The sequence below is a fragment of the Chlamydotis macqueenii genome, chromosome 2 (assembly GCF_036417535.1).
Source record: "Chlamydotis macqueenii isolate bChlMac1 chromosome 2, bChlMac1.mat, whole genome shotgun sequence".
NCBI lineage: Eukaryota > Metazoa > Chordata > Aves > Otidiformes > Otididae > Chlamydotis > Chlamydotis macqueenii.
The window spans coordinates 29,874,893-29,891,784 of NC_141557.1; the positions used below are offsets into that span (position 1 = coordinate 29,874,893).

At 39.8% G+C, this 16,892-nt stretch overlaps 1 protein-coding gene across 2 annotated transcripts in view; it reads right to left on the reverse strand.

Annotated features, from left to right (window-relative positions):
* The window catches only part of ETV1 (ETS variant transcription factor 1), a 67,359-nt gene that overhangs the window by 16,186 nt on the left and 34,281 nt on the right, over nt 1-16,892 (reverse strand). For both annotated transcript variants that reach the window (XM_086742425.1, XM_086742426.1), the window contains exons 7-8: nt 15,467-15,655; nt 11,378-11,625 (exon numbers count right to left, since the gene is read on the reverse strand). In XM_086742425.1, the coding sequence (XP_086598551.1) occupies nt 11,378-11,625; nt 15,467-15,655 (437 nt within the window). The remainder of the gene's footprint in view (nt 1-11,377; nt 11,626-15,466; nt 15,656-16,892) is intronic.

Consider the following 16,892-nt stretch of genomic DNA (forward strand, 5'->3'; position numbering starts at 1 on the left):
ACATCTGTGCCAAACTCTTCATTACCTCCTCTCTCAACGAAACGCTCAGTGCCTGCCTGCTCAGGCCCCGAGAATCTCTAACATCTCGGGCAGCTATTCTGAGCAACCACAGGAATCGGTGATTCAGTGATCACACAAGTCAAGCACAGCTCTGCAGACAAGAAGTCAAGGCTACAAGTAGTGGTTCACCTGCAAGGAATCACTCATGTTACCAAGTAGATTGTATTTTAAGGAGAATGGAAAAATCTGCGTAAAAAAAAGAGGAAGCTGAAGAACTGAAACAGATGCTGTTTTCTATTTTAGGTAAAAATTCCCTAGTACTGGCAGCAAAACCCTTTTTGACTCATGAACTCCACTCCTGCAAAGTGATACAGCGGAGCATACGGAATAAAGAATTATGCACACATCCGAGAAGTCGTGTTCTTTGCCAATTTGGGGTTTCATCTCCCTTGCTCCTAAGTCAATTATAATTAACATCTGGAGTCTTTTTAAGGCGAGCATTGTTTGTACCAACATTACTTAATCTTCTGGTTAGCCTGTGCTTAAACAGTCCACAGAGGACCGAAAAATACAGCAAGGAAGAGTTTATTTCTCGTAAAGTAACTAGAGTCTTGTTATCCTAAAGTGCTATCAGTTAATTTATGACTATCAGAGTGGGTCAGACTCTAATCAAATTGTAGAAACATTTCCAAAGTGATTATTCAATCAAATGACTAACATGGTTAATTAGGAGCCATAAACATTGCTCTGAAGTTCATCAAAGTAATGACTTGCCCAGAAAAATTACTGCTAATTAAATTGCCTGCTGCTTTCATTTCTACCTTATCTAATAAAAAGTCCAACCAATGAAATTTAGCACTGCAGTTTTAAATTGTACTAAATGCTTGACTAAGACCCAGAAGTACTTTCACTAGCTAAGCGGAGCTACTTCAAAAGAAAACATTTTCATGCAGAAATTACAGAGCAATTATATGTTTTCTTCTCCTTAAAGCATTGTTTCAAGACAACAAATGAGACAGAATTAGGCATAAAATACTTCCAGGGCAGAATCCAAGTGTTTGAGGTGATTGACTCTATCACCTTTTAGCAATTTTTAGTCTTTGAAGAAAAATGTGCCTGGATTTAAGACACATAACAAGCTTATTTCAGACTTTTAATGAGGTAATTCACATTGTAAAGTTACATCACCCCAAGGACAGCAGAGAATCTTCAAAAAAACCAAAGTAACTAAAAATATGGAAACATAAAAAAATAATTTATCTTTTATTATTAATTTGGAATACATGGGTGTCATTCTTCATTGCTCATTTTGCTAACAGCAACTTAACAGTCACCTTAAAACAATTAATATGGCCTTATACCATGTTGGTTTGAAACAATTTTTTTCCAATAGGTGTTATTTTAAAATTGTGTGTAATCTAGACACTGCAGAAATGCCTTCTCATCTGGGAATGCCACAGAGAAAAATACTGGAAATAAGCTCTGCTGTACCTTAATCAAAACGTATTAAAGCAGAAAAACCCCAAACAGACTTCCTCAGGGCAAGAAAAATCTACTACTGAATTTAGCAGGCACAGGTTCTAGGTTTCATTATTCAGTAAGACACTTGAGTGGTCCCTTAGCAAGGAAGTATTTCATATTAATTACCACATCAGAATTTAAAGGGTTAGGTTATCTCAGCCCTGTGTAACTCAAAGTGGGTAAGGAATCCTTAAATCCTCTTTTCTAATTGTTTTTCGGAGACAAGGACCAGGTTTCAGACCCATAATCACACCCTGCGCAGAAACAAACAGAATTTCAGTCCACATCCCTGGCCAGGTGAGACATAGGGAAGACGAAGCTTCTGCAGGGAATGGGATGAAGCGGCTCTCTTCTCCTGAAAGAAGCAAAGCAAAGCAGGAACTGGAAACCTGAACCAGGATTTTTCCGCCAGCTGTTCCTGTGGTTCTGACCTTACATAGCCTTCCTAAAGACACCTTGTTACACTACACTCTAACTCTGAATTACTTCTCAGCTCACTTTATCAACACCATCTGAAGATCTGGCGGCCCAGGGCACTGCCCACGTGGATGTGACAAAGCACAGTGCTATACAGAGGTACTGTATTACATATGTGCACATGCAGAGAAGTAGGAGACCAAGGCTTAGAAGGTGTGTACAATCTGAAATAGGATGGGTAAAGAAGCTGAGCTACCTGCCTGGCCTTGGTCTCGGCGTGGCAGCTCAGGTGAATGGTACAGTGTACTGGTGAGCAGCTGCCTTACGCACCAAACCTGCTTAAAGGTCATAGAATCGTACAGGAACGATAGAATCATTTAGGTTGGAAAAGATCTTTAAGATCATCAAATCCAACCATAAACGTAACACTGTCAAATTCCCCGCTAAACCACGTCCCTAAGCACCACATCTACATGTCTTTTAAATACCTCCAGGGATGGTGACTCCACTACTTCTGGACAGCCTGTTCCAATGCTTGACAACCCTTTCAGTGAATAAATGTTTCCTAATATCCAATCCAAACCTCCCCTCCCACAACTTGAGGCCATTTCCTCTCATCCTATCACTTCTTACTTGGGAGAAGAGACCAACATCCACCTCCCTACAAACTCCTTCCAGATAGTTGTAGAAAGTGATAAGGTCTCCTCTCAGCCTCCTTTTCCCCAGGCTAAACAACTCCACTTCCCTCAGCCGTTCATCACAAGATTTGTTCTCCAGACCCTTCACCAGCTTCACTGCCCTTCTCTGGATGCGCTCCAGTGCCTCAGTGTCTTTCTTGAAGTGAGGGGCCCAAAACTGAACACAGTATTCAAGGTGTGGTCTCACCAGTGCCAAGTACAGTGGGACGATCCCTTCCCTCGTCCTGTGGCCACACTATTTCTGATACAAGCCAGGATGCTGTTGGCCTTCTTGGTCACCTGGACACACTGCTGGCTGTGGACCAATACTCCCAGGTCCTTTTCTGCCAGCCAGCTTTCCAGCCATTCTTCCCCAAGCCTGTAGCATTGCATGGGGTTGTTGTGATCCAAGTGCAAGACTCGGCACATAGCCTTGTTGGATCACATACAATTGGCGTCGGCCCATAGATCCAGCCACTCAAATTCATCTCAAAGTCACTAGAAGGTCCCTTCCAACTCAAAATATTCTATGATTCTTTCTCTTTGTGCTACCAGGCATGGAAGGGCACACACAAGCCCCTCAGGTAACTGGGACAAACCTAGCTCCCAGGTGCCACTCACACATGTCAGTCAGCCCAACCCCATGCAACACACACTGTGAGTACTCCAGCCCTCCCTTCAGCGCCCCGCAGGGCTTCACCAAGCACCTCCTTGTGCAACACAAGCATTTCTCTGGTACACAGAGAGGTGGTCGGTGCAGTGGGAGAGATTTTTTTACCAAGTGCAGAGACAAAGGTAGCCTTTTTAAAATAAAATGTTTGTGCTAGAACACATCATACTTTTGGCCTCAAATTTGCTAACATCGCACCGCAAGTAACTTTTCTGTTCACGGATTTCCAAGACCACTGACAAACTGTTTACAAAAGAGCTCTTGATCTACCACTGAAACATATTTAGCCTCACAGTGGAAAGCAGCTGATTACCACCACTGAGAAGCTCTGACCAGCTCAAGGGTGAAGAGCAATACTGAAATCACTAGAAAAGGGACAGGGCTTTTTAGGTAAGAAAGGTAATTCTTCAAACTAGATCGCAACAAGTGCCTAAGGTGGTACCTGGCGTTACTAAGAAAAATCCCTGATCTGTGTTTTGCAGGGGGAAGTACCAAATTATTCTTTTTGACCATGAAATCTATGATTTTGTAAACCTGCACAAAACATTTAGATTAAAAGTTGTATATCTCTTCAAAAAGAGACACTCAGGTAGAAATACTAGAACAATCTCCGTATATAGGAATTGCTTGAGCATATTGCACAACTCAAATGCTAGTGGGTTAGGTTTTAGGTCAATCACTTTTAAAAGCACTATCCCCTCATAAGCTATGCAATTACAACAGAGTCCTACAAACTGGTAAAATCCTGGCAATGGAAAAAGTGAGCATTACTTTTTCATTAGCAGGTTCAGCATGAAAAATGTAAGTGCACTGAAGTTACATGTGTGAAAACAGAGTCACAAACAGAATGGAAGGTTTTTAAACTGCGTAACAGACATAAAAACCAACCTGAAAATTAAGTATTCTTCTCCCAAATCATTATGCAGTTTAAAAACATTCAGAACGGATTGTTTTGTTCTTCATTTTCTCTGTCACTAGCCTCTGCACAAGCAATTAGGGGGAAAAAAATACATCTAGAAGTATGCGGACTCATAGATACATGCACATTCCCTCTGAAAACCAGCTAATTAAAATTTGTTAAGTTTAATTTCTTACATCTTACTTGACAAAAACCTACCGGAGAACTAGATTTGGCTGCACCAGCTCATGTCTAAGTGGAATTATTACACACATACAGAAAGAAAACCTTAAGCAAACAGCTTCCTTTCCACAACTTTGGGGTTTAGATCTATGACAACATCTAATGCATTTTCTGAGACCAGATGTCAACAGCCTGTCTAGGCGATGTGTAACTTTTTATACAGCAGAACAGGAAAACAAAGGCTCATACATTCAGCTCTGAATTGAAATTCCACATGGAGTTGATCTTTTGAGCATACTTTAAAATCATGTATTTGCTTTTATTAACCTCAGTAACTGTAAAATGTCTTTTAAACATCGCTTCACTGTGAATTCAACAAAAGATAGCCGTATTTTCTCTCTCCCTCGCTCCTTTTGTTGCTGATTTTTATGGCAAAAAAAAATGTCTGTGTTGCCTTTTCTCCCCCGCCCCATCTCCTGCCTGTAAAATCAGAGCTGGACAAACACTGCACGGCTGAAGTGACATATTTGAATGGAATTCAGACCAACCAGTTCCTGTTTATGTTTCTGATTTGAGAATGTAGCCTTCTCATTCACTATACATTAGAAACACACCAAGGCCATAAACGGTGTCAGGTTACAGGCAGGCAGGGCCAAGGAGCATTAATCATTACTTTAAGGCAACTGGCAAAAGCAGCAGCTGAGGGAACACTACACCCTTCAGCTCTGCATAAATGGACATTCCAGGGTTTGGCGTGTGTGGGGCGTTTTTTTTTTTTTTTCCCTTTCCCCTTCAGCATCCATTTTATGAATGAAACTTCAGGCTGCACAGAGTCCATTCATATAAAAGCTGTGCTCACAGGGCTCGGTCTCTTGGGATCAATCGGTCTTGGGTAAGGCTGATGTGATTGGTTTAAGGCAGGCTTCAGCCTTCCATTACTGATTTAAAATGCAGCCTGTGTCCATTTGACCTGCGTTAATGCACAAAGAGTAAATCCAGACTGCGCTCTCAATCCTCAAATCAAATCATTAGCCAGTGCCACTTACTGTAACTGTAGATTTAGAGGATATTTATCCGTTTCTTTGAAAAACAGGGACGGCAGGACAATTTTTCAGATCGTATTGTCTGCTTTGAAAGGAAAAATAGATGTATGGTCTCCTGCCTATATGCTCATATTTACTTGGTATTCAGATTTTCCTTTGTTCATGAATATTACAAAATGAATTCTATGCTAACTACAGTTTTCTTTCAGGCAGAATTAGTGAATAGAGGAAATAATCTAGATGGGAAGCAAGTGAAAAGTTAAAATTTTGCCTTTAATAGCAATCTTCTGAAGTCCAAGTTTCTTATTTTCTACTGTCATACCATTCAACAGCAGATTTGTGTTTATGTGTTTTAAGAGCAAGCAGAAAGTGCAGCACAGCTTAACTACTGAACAAAATCCATGCTCATTCACCGAAGCAACAAAGCAAAGACAAGCTCCTGAAACAAGAGGGTGAAATATTTCAAACCACAGAAAGCGAGACCCTAGGAAACCAAGGAGGGCAGACTTCCTAAAATTACTTCCCTCAAGTGCAAACCCCTATCCCTTCTCCCCTCCCAGCTGGATTTTCATTGAGAACAATTGCTCTGCTGTGTAAAATAATTTATTTAAGGCCATAAGGAGATGCAGTTTTGAGATGCGTGTACTGAAGCACTGTATCCAAGGAAAGGATGGAATCACTTCTGTTTCACAGAGCATTTTATAAAACTATGTTCAAAAATACTGTAAATATTTGCAACCTGACCAAAAAAAGAAAAAAAAGGGAAAGAAAAAGAAGACCTAGAGAGAATCTGAGGAAAAGATTAAGCAGCTGGAGGATTTATGAAGCAAGATCTCAACGAGTCACACAGATAGACTAAGAGTATACATACAAACTGTCTACAGAGATTTAGAGGTGGTACGTTAATACCAAGGAATTGTTTAGGATGAGCCAAAGAGGGGTAGCTATGAGCAAGGGGATGGAACTGATCAAAGGGAAAATTTAGGCTTACTATCAAGAAATATTTCTTGACTGTGAAGTCTATTAGTCTGTGAAATAATCTCCCAGAGGAATAATTGCAGTAATAATACTTAGCACTCATACAGTGCTTTACGTTTTCAAAGCATTGTACAAAAATTAGCCAATATAATTAAAGACAGTAGTAGAAGCACCATGACTTGTGTCATTTTAAACGCTGCACTGGTCAATACACTAGAGGATATCCTGGAAAAAGCAAATCTGCACTGACTCTGACTGACAGCTAAGATTTCCTTTCTTCCTTCATACCAGCATCTCCAAATGTCTGAACTTTACTTCCAAGAAGTACAACAGAATATCTAACTGTTGTTTAGAAAAGCGGGGGGGGGGGGGGTGTTAATCTGCAAATAAATATACTTCCAATAAATAAATTTAATTTTTTTCTTCCTTGAAATTTTAATTCAGTGCATTCTCTTATGCTGTTCTGCAAACTCCAAAATTTAAGGACATGTCAACTGATCTCTAGGGAAGAATGTGCTACTAGGGATCTTTTTCAACATTAATTTGCATTGATTTGCTCTTCAAAAAACACCACATCTGGTATTTGAAAGAACTCTTGCTTTTTGTTCTCTTCCTAGTCAATAGGTAAATACACATTTATAACACGGATGGTAGAATGCTAACAACCTATACCTATGAAAGCAAACTTAGTACAGTTAAGGTCATAATTACAACCTCCTGGGCAACCTTGATACAACTCCTTTGTTGCAAATGAATTACGATAGAGCCTTTTCCCTCGGCAGTCTTGTCTCTTGAACGCACAGGTCAAAACCGTTTGGGGGAGGGAGAGCCGTGCGGTACACAGCTTTGCAGGTGGAGCCCCTGCTTCATTTGTTACAGAAGCTGGAAGTTGTGTACATAATAGGGCAGAACATTTCAAGAAAGGAAAAGACAACTTCAAGATTAATACAGCGGAATGGCCAATTGTAGGCCCCAACAAAGTCCATTCCAGTCCCAATGAAGATTCCCAGAGCAGTCATGTCGCTTCTACCAGACTTTTCATATTACGCACTTCTTTCTTTTGCAGTGCTTACACAGGGACCCTAATATGATGTCCCCGTCCTTTCTCACCTAGCAATACAAAGGAAGTCCCTAGGAGCTAAACTTTGAACATATGCAATACACAATGTTCTCTAAAAACTATCCAGTCCTAACTGGGTACACAAAACAAGGATGTGTCTCTCTGCCTCCACTCATCTCTCTTAACAGAGCAGTTCCTCATCTATTGTAACATACCAACACAAAGTATTTATTGGTTGTGAGGCCTCAGGAATTAAAAGGAAGAGCAACCCAGAAAGCAAGATATGGAGGCCAGGATAGTTCATTCTTTAAGTGATGCAATTAGTATCTTGGAAGAAAACTCCAGAAGCGACAGGGAGAGAATCTAAATTTTCTAAGGTCTATTCAAGCGTATTAACTGTGAGGCTACCCTGAAATGTAACTGTGAGAACAGCCCTGCTAATGCCCCTAACCTGCTCAAGAAAGACTGAATCTATCTAGATTTCAGCAGATAAATTCCTGGCAATCGGTAGTAAGTACAAGCAAGCAACAATTCTTCCTCTACTTATCTCTTAACACCACTGTGTGACAAATTTCAAAGCTCCCAGTCAAAGACATGGTCACAGAAGAGCTTTCCAACCAGAGAAGCTATTCCAATTTGGCAAAACAGAATGTGAGATTTAAACTTAACAACAATTTATGATGTCATTTTAAAACTAAACTTTTAATATTAATTGATACATGCATAGCTCAAGTCATCCTTTAGTAAATTTGCAAATATACTACATCAGTAGAGAGGATCAAGCCTGCAAATATCCTGCTTCAAAACAAAGCCCAGAATACACAAAGCATCTCAAGTTTGGCCTTTTTGTTTAAATAACTGAATACCTGAATTGAATTCTAGAAGTCATAACTGTACAGGAATGCCTACTATTAACCCTTGTAAACGAAGGTCTTGGGAAGACTTCTGCGGTATATTCATTAATGACACAAAATCGCAAAGCTCTATATATCCTTGGCTGCATCTTTGGGCTTAAAGTTGCTTGATACAGTATCAAATACCAAATACATCTGACTGGCAGTCATGGGAAAATAAAAAAAAATCTGAGGCAGAAAATAATCTGATTGATTGAACATGTATGATGCACTATGACTTCTGGAAGTGCGGATGGATAAGGAAGAGCTTCTACTGTGTTGACATTTTTCTTTTTCCATTATCTCAAACATTCTGCAGTAGAAATTGCATACCTGCAATTACAATTACAACTAATTGATCTGCCATTTCCCATGTCATAATTAATGTCATGTTTTAATAGAGTTATAATCATTTCATAATAATGCTTTTCATTCACCAGCTTCCCACAAAGTATAAAAGTATAATGCACAAAAGCAATGAACTTTTATGAGGCTCTTTCAAAAACATCCCAAAAGGAACATCTCTGTGCATGACAATGAACTCTTTAAATATGTTTCTATATTCTTATCTGAGGTGCAATAAAATCCCATGCAAAAAAGACCTTTCACTCTAGCATTTCTCCTCCCCTGAACATCCATAGGTGAAAAATGAAATCAATGATTCAGTGACAAATACATTATGTTTCCTAAGGGGTTATTTAATGTACTCTTAGCAAGGATGGAAAATGATGGTTTCTAGAGAACAGATGGTAACAAGACAAAATATCAACAGACCACAGTTGTTGACTGCAATTTATGGAGTGTACAGATGTGTCAACTTAAATGCAGTGATTCTGAGGCCAACAAAAGTACTTCCTGATACCAACAGATTAATTTTTCATGACCACTGGTTACACGGCTATTACATTTTTAAAAACTAATTATTCATCTACAAAAGAAAAAACAATTTTGCTGGAACATCATTACTATAAATTGGAATGTTGTTCTCATTGGCACAGGAAAAAAAAAAGGCAAGACAGGACTGGATGCAAGTTTGCACATCTTCCTTTCAGAATAAAATTTCCTTTTTTTTTTTTTTCTCCATAAAGAATATTCCAAAGAAAGATGAATGCTAGTAGTAGCCAATTCAGACTTAAAGTAACAGTATGCAATAAGTAGATTCCACTTCCTAGCCAAATATGAAGCATGCTTACAAAAGGGCCTTTTTTCACCCTTTAATTTAGCAGGATGAATAACGGTGCTTGTGAAGGTTGCAAGGGACTGGCAGTGCCTGAAGCTGCAGTCCTCTATTTATTACCCATTGCCACATTAACTACGCAGACAGTCTCTGCCATGCTACTCTGTAAGACTAAAGACACATGACACCCAAAGCCACGTATCTCAGAACCTTCATCAAGGAATGGGTTTAGTTCTAGATCTCATTTTTGTAATCGGAACTCATTTTCATCTTGTTTTATATTTCAGCTTGGAGAAGTATTTCACCATTGGTCTCCTTCCTCTATACGCCTAACTTAAATTTACCTAAGCATTGGTTCTTTACTTGTCAAGAGTAAGAAAGGAGAAAGCAGGTGTACTTTCCAAATTCCCCTTTTCTAACACAGAGATAAATTCAAAACCAAGCACTTTACAACAATGATACCACCAAATAGCCAACTAATAGACAATGTTAAGTTAGCTACAGAAAAGACAATAAAAAACCAAATTCTCCACTGTATCAAACCCGATGATAGCTTGTCAGGGGCTGAACTCTCAAAGGAGATCTCACCTTAGCTGCCATGTAGCCTTTGGGAAATAAACTGCAAAAGCATCTAACCAGAGGCTAAACCAGCAGGAAAGCACTGCAGGCACTGCGGCACCCAGAAGGGAGTGTCAGACTGACGTCAGCCAGGGCCATCCATTTCCCTAGCCCATCTCAGGGTACAGGTGTATGAAAGTAATGCTCCCTCCTCCAAAAGCTTGTTAAGGACTCAGTGAAATCCCTCCCTTTCAACACTGTGGCATACACAAAGCAGGACAGAGTCAGAGTCTGAAGAGGAGCTGCAGAAATCACTTACACTGGAACTGAAAAATATGTTTTGATTGCATTTTCTCAGCTCAGTACTGATCAACTGTTTAACCCACCTAGCCCACTACATGCTGGTTTAACCAACGCCACCCTGCCAGTTTCCTTCTCTTTGTTACCTGGCACTCATCACTAAACTTCCTTTTTTGCTTCTCTCTCTCTTTTCCCAAGTACAATATAAATATTATTTTTAAATTGTGGCAAACATTTACAATGTTATTCCCACGATTTATGTTTTTATCCTTTCTACTGCTTATGTTTCTATTTTGACCAGAAGCTATCCAGAGCAGGCTCTGCCACCACCTCCTCTGTTTTGTACTGTCTACAGAGCAATACAGCTCCGTTCCAGTTGCCCTATAAGCACAATCACAATAAACATTATTAATAGCAACAGTGTATTCTCTACATCAGCAATCTGGCATCACAGATTATGTACCTCCACAAAACACAGCAGTATGCACAAACTGAGAAGCGACACCAATTTGGCTGATTCTTCTCCCTCATTGGTTTTATAGCTGTATAAACCCCACTTCAGCGGAGTTACTCCTGATTTAAAGTAGTGCAAGCAAGAGGAGAAAGAGTCCTCTATTTCTGGCAGATAAATGAAAGAGCTCATAAAATGGAGCACACAAATTCAGAGGTCAGAGATGAGATAGCACAGTATAATCCCCCTCTTAAGCAAAGCTCAATTTTGCACCCATTACTTTTTTTGTCCACAGCTTCTTTAACCTGTGCACTGTCTGGACAGAGGGTTCTGGAAAATGAAATCCTCTGCAGAGCAAGCAATGGCAACACTGGCATGAGATACGCGGTACTACATAGCAATCCTACTACTTCATAAACAACGTAAGACAAATTACTTCAGGAGACTTAGAAGCCAAAAGAGTAAGTTTCAATTCATACAATCAAAACATCCATAGCACTAGCTTGGATTCATTTATTTACTACACAAAAGTAAAGGAGAGTCTCACCTACCTGAATCATACGCAAAATCTCTAGGTTCCTGTTTAATCATCAGAGGAGGGGGGAAATTTTGACTGGCTGCACTGCCAACCATAGCGTTGTGTTCATAAACTGGATCGTGGTACTCCTGCTTAAAACCTTGAGGCGGGAAAGGGATGTTTGGCTCAGACATCTGGCGCTGATACATTGGACGCCCTTCCCTTGGCATTGCAGGCAAAGGTGCGAAAGAATTGCAAGGTTCAGAGAGCTGGCGGCGAAATCTAGGACACAAGTTAGAGAGGTCACGTAAAGGACTTGAGATACATTCCATTTCGCAAAGATCTTCACAAGTCATGGTTAGTGGCTGTATCACTTTCTCAGTAGCAAACATTTCGCTTGTGAGAATGCCAAGTGCTCCTATCAGGATCCCTTGTGTTGTACAACAGCAGCAAGCAAAGAAACAAAAAAAAAACCCCATCTATTAATACCAGCTCTAAGACGTGTCCCCACCACCATCCTCTCTGCTTTCCATGTCTTTTCTCAGTGGAAGAGGTAAACAGGAAAAGGACAAGCTTCAAACCAGTACAAGACTGACATTCTACCACAGTAACACGAAGGAGGCTTAGGTAGAGTTCTCTGTTCCTTCATGAGTATCAGCAACACATTGCTTGTACTCTAATTTACTGTTCTTACTGTTACACTGAACCATTCTGATCACAACAAACACAGGCATTTTGAATAAACAGTATTGTCTGCCCTAACATCTGGAATCGTTCCAGGGTAAAAGTCCACAGTTCTGTCCTCTCAGGGACAGTGCGTGGGAGATCTACCTGCAAGACTGGCACTGCATTCCAGCCCTAATGGGAAGGGAACGTAAACACTTCAGAAAACGGAGGGAGGGCAAATTTTTGCCAAGAGAAACAATGCCTAACAATTGTCCTCCTGCCTTAACTTGTTCCCTTGGTCATTTCTACATGGAAGTCATCATCCACACAAGCCACATTGCCATTCACTACTCCCAAATGCTCTTCAGTAGGTATAAAATCTCAGAATTCAGTTTTAAATTGACTTCATTTACATGCAACACTACTTATCGTTTCTTCATTAAAACACATCTACTAGACCTAAAAGGTCTGAATGTAATTACTTGGACATCTGCAGGTTCAGAAGCACAAAAGAAGAATACAAGGACACTATTTTCCCACCATGCCCCAATGAACTGCACAAAGCCTTCTTGTCGTCTCCTGCAGATTACCACAGTAACCACCACTGTAGTAGTACTGTGTCTGCACTAACCCACAGCAGATGCAATGTTCTTGCAACAAACTGTTATCACTCATCATGAACAAGACACACTTTTCTTAAAAATAAAGTAAAATGAAAAAAAAAAATCTACCTTTCTCTGCAAGTTTCTCACTATCACACACACAAAAAAAATCAAGAACTAATCATTCTTCAGCTTCCTTTACTTCAGATCTGAACCAACTTTGATTCACACAAGCAAAAGCAAACATTCTCTTGGAAAAAAAAAAACTAGGTGACTGAAGAAGAATGCAGAGTTTTCATTGCATAGGCCATATAATCCTTGACTATCAACTCATACGTAGTACATGTTTCTGAAACAATTTAAACTCTGTTGATGTCTGTCATATTACTGCTGGGAACTTGGTCTGACAAATATTTACTGTCATAGCTTAATTACAAATTCTGTGGGAGCTACAGAGACAGAAATTATTACAACATAGTAGTGGAGACAAAATGAATTTTTTTAATGATGCCGTCTTATATTTTGCAGTAGAAAGAGTACTGCACTGTAACATTGGGTTTTGCAATTCCACCTACACCTGCAGAAAATAAACTTAGAAACTCAAATGTATTATGAAACAGTTAGGCTGACTGGCACTGCATTCATTTCCTTTTTTTCCTTTTTTCATTAGCCAAAAAAAGAAGCAGAAATTATCATTAAGAACTGTCAAGGAGTGAATCAGAAAATTGCAACTTGAAGTTAAAATAAGAAACAGGCTCACTCACAAAGCCTCAAAGGAAGTTAATAACACTTGTTGTACTGAAAGCTTTGTATGGAATCAAGCCATTTGTTTATACAAGTGGATTTGATTCCTGTTGGTACTTGTTAGGACCACTTACCGTTCATATATTCGTGCCCCGTATGAAGATGTATGGGCTGTGTGTTCTAAATACTAACACTATCTTATGCCACCAATGCATGTTCCAAAGAAATATGCCTTGAGTCACAGATGTACATATGAACTCACATAGGCAGGCTATTTGTTTAAATGACATTTTCTGAATACACTCGTTGCAGTATGCATATCACCTTGTAAACTGGGAAGATTTGAATTTCACAAAAAAAATGAAGTACACACTTGCTTCAAAGAACTGGAAGTGAGAAGATTCAAAATAAATAAGAAAATGGGGAAAAGTATCTTCCACTACTATTGTACCTTTCTTTAAAAAAGGAGAAAAATGAGATTTCTTGGCCTGAGTCAGTTATTCTGGACTTCAGCAGAACACACGACGTTCTATCACGGAAGCAAAGCATTTGTGCTAAATGCCCTAAAGAACATGCATACCAAAGATGAGGAGTGGAAGGGGAATCATGTAAAAAGCCTAAAAAGCTTGTACAGAGCAAGTGTTACGGGTATAGAAAAACATACTAAGGTCTATGCAAATCTCTATAAATATTCAAATTAGGGCTGACACACAGCTTCAGCACTCTCTTTATGAGTTGCCCTAAAACAAAAGATCTTTTTCATCTGAAAAATCTCACTACTGCTCTCTGCACAGAAGCGATCTATCTTCTGGATATCTCAGCCTCCTGACAGCTTTACTTTGGTGTATATACAGAAACACACTTATTCACCATCCTGTAATCAAAACCACTGCTTGGTTTAATGTGGGCCCGCATGGTTAGACCGCAGTCCACGACGGGAGAAAAGACAGTGACTATGGCAGCTGAAGGGGCCGATTCAGTGTTTCCTCACCAACGGCAGGGCTTGTAGAGAACCCTAGGTGACCGTTAAAACTATCTCAGGAGAGCACAAAACAGCAATATAAACCTTAGCAACCCCCTTCAGAAGTGTTCTGCACAAATCCATGGAGATAATAGCCCTTACTGGAGCAGAAGCATGCAAATCACACTCCCAACAATGGCAATTTTCTTTTCAGGTGCTTCTTCATTTGCTAATGCTTAAGCACTAAGTTGAGCTTCTGACATAGATATCTCTTTACCTACAGCTGAAATTTTAAATGCTCAGAGCAATGACACAGCAGAGCAGACAAAAATAGTTTCATGCAATAAAGGTGAGGATAAATAAAAATCCACCAAAAAAAAGTGTTTGGTCTCAAAAATCAGGGAAATCCACTGAGCATATCTGTTGGAAAGACAGTTGCTAAGAAAGATAGTTGTCTGGGGATTTCTAACATATCGAAACAAAACAGGGTGACTTAAGGACAGTTTAAGCTTTAATTCTAGTCTCTGGCTCTTGTGGCTTTTACTCAGACTAATGTTATTTAAGCACAGTTTATGCTGGCATCTTTGTTCGTTTGAAATGCTATATTTCAAAAGGAGCTGGAAAAATGATCCACCCTTCCAAAGAATATTCTGAAGCAGTAACACCATAACACGGCCACTTATCTCTTAGATAGGCGAACTGCTTAGCAAGAAGCCAGATATTTATAGCCAGGATCATGCCTGCTAGTGACTTCATTACCTCATAGGGCTTACTAGCCTCACGTGAATCACAGAATAGTCCAGGTTGGAAGGGATTCTGAAAGACCATATGGTCCAACCTTTCATGGGAAAGGGAGCCTAGATGAGATTATCTAGCACCCTGTAATCACCCTCACAAGATAAAAGAAGCAGGTCATTAAAATGCTCTCACTGCCAATATGAACTCCTACAATAAGTCCTTTAAATAAGGTGTCAGTCTTTCATAAAACACACATATTTCTGACACTCTGAACCTTACTGGCTTTCACCTTGGCTCCCCCAACCTGATACGAAATTGTTGTGGGCAGAAATCAGCGGTACCCTGTATAAGACACTTGGAAACACAACGGAAATGCCTTCTGCGTGGGTCCCTCACAAGTTTTGTGTTTTACCTGTGGTCCATAGGGAAGCTGTTTTCTTGAATGGACTGGGATGGAGGGAGATGGGTAGGGAAAACTCGGTCAGGTTTAGGAGTCTGAGCTGAGTTTGGGGAGGCATGGTGCAGCGGCGACACAGGAGTGCTGGACGGCGTCGGTGGGTTGGAGGGCCTCATTCCCACTTGTGGCTTCTGATCATAGGCACTATCAGTAAGGCAAGGGGAAAGAAAGTCAGGTTATTTTCTCTGGAAAAAAAAAAAAACAACTAAACTAGTATCTACATCCAGAAAAAAAAAAAACCCAAGGGTCAACTTTATAAGCTTTTTATTATAGTTACCTTATTAACCAGTTTGGGGCAGAGAAATTCTCTACTTTACATTGCAAAGAGCACAGAAAAACTCATGTTAGGGGCAAGTGGTTTAACGTAGCATTTTCTTCTCTGGGACACAGAAATGTATTTTTAAAGGATTCAGTCTTACAGTGACATTCCAACAGGAGATATACAAAATACATAAAAGTAGGAGCACCTGGACTAGAGCACAAAGAGTCGGCAGTGCCTGTCAAAACTCTTTTTTAGAGCTTGCACGAACCACAAAGTGAGACAGTAAAACAATACAGCTAGAGGGAAGGGATCTGACCCAGAAAAACAATGGTATGTTGGCTTAGCTACCCACACCAGGATGTCAGCAGCCTCTCCTGACAGGTTTTTTTTTCCCCCCCTTTCTTTCAAAAATAAAGTGCTGGTCCTGCAAATACATAGATGCTATTTCAAAGATGTCCCAAATCAGGAAAGGACTTGAGCACACTTTGATTATCCCTCTTTTTGAACAGGAAAAATGCAGACATTAGACAGACAGTAAGCACAAACTTGCATACCTTCCTGTCGGGTCCCCTAGCACCCATCAAATCCATCAATGTATGCATTTGATTTTTTAAATCAAAATCACTCCTCTATGATTGGCTATGGTGCCAATCTTTCCCCTCCCCCTTTCATATCCAAAAAGTTAAATGTAAGTGCTGTGAGTGCTGGCAGTTTTGGCAGTACATTAATGAGAATAAAAACTCACAAGTTAGATGAAAGATTCTAAACTAGACTGAAATGTCAATAAGAAATCCTTCACTGCTGACACTAAGAGAGGAGTGACACGTAAGTGCAAACCAAAAGAAAGTCAATAAAGAAAAGAGTGGTATCAAGCCCCTCCACCACTCACAAATAACTAAAGCTTCTATTATCTATCCCTATAAAAGAAGATAACTTGCTTTTGAATAGGTACCAAAGATGCAGAGACTAATTAAATACTATTTGAAACTGTAATCACCCACAAATACACACATATAACATCTGCAAAACTTGTCAAATACATAATGTGTTGCTCAGACCTGCCATTCTCTTGCCTGTTACACAGATCTCCTTCTCTTTCCTAATATGTGTAATGCATTT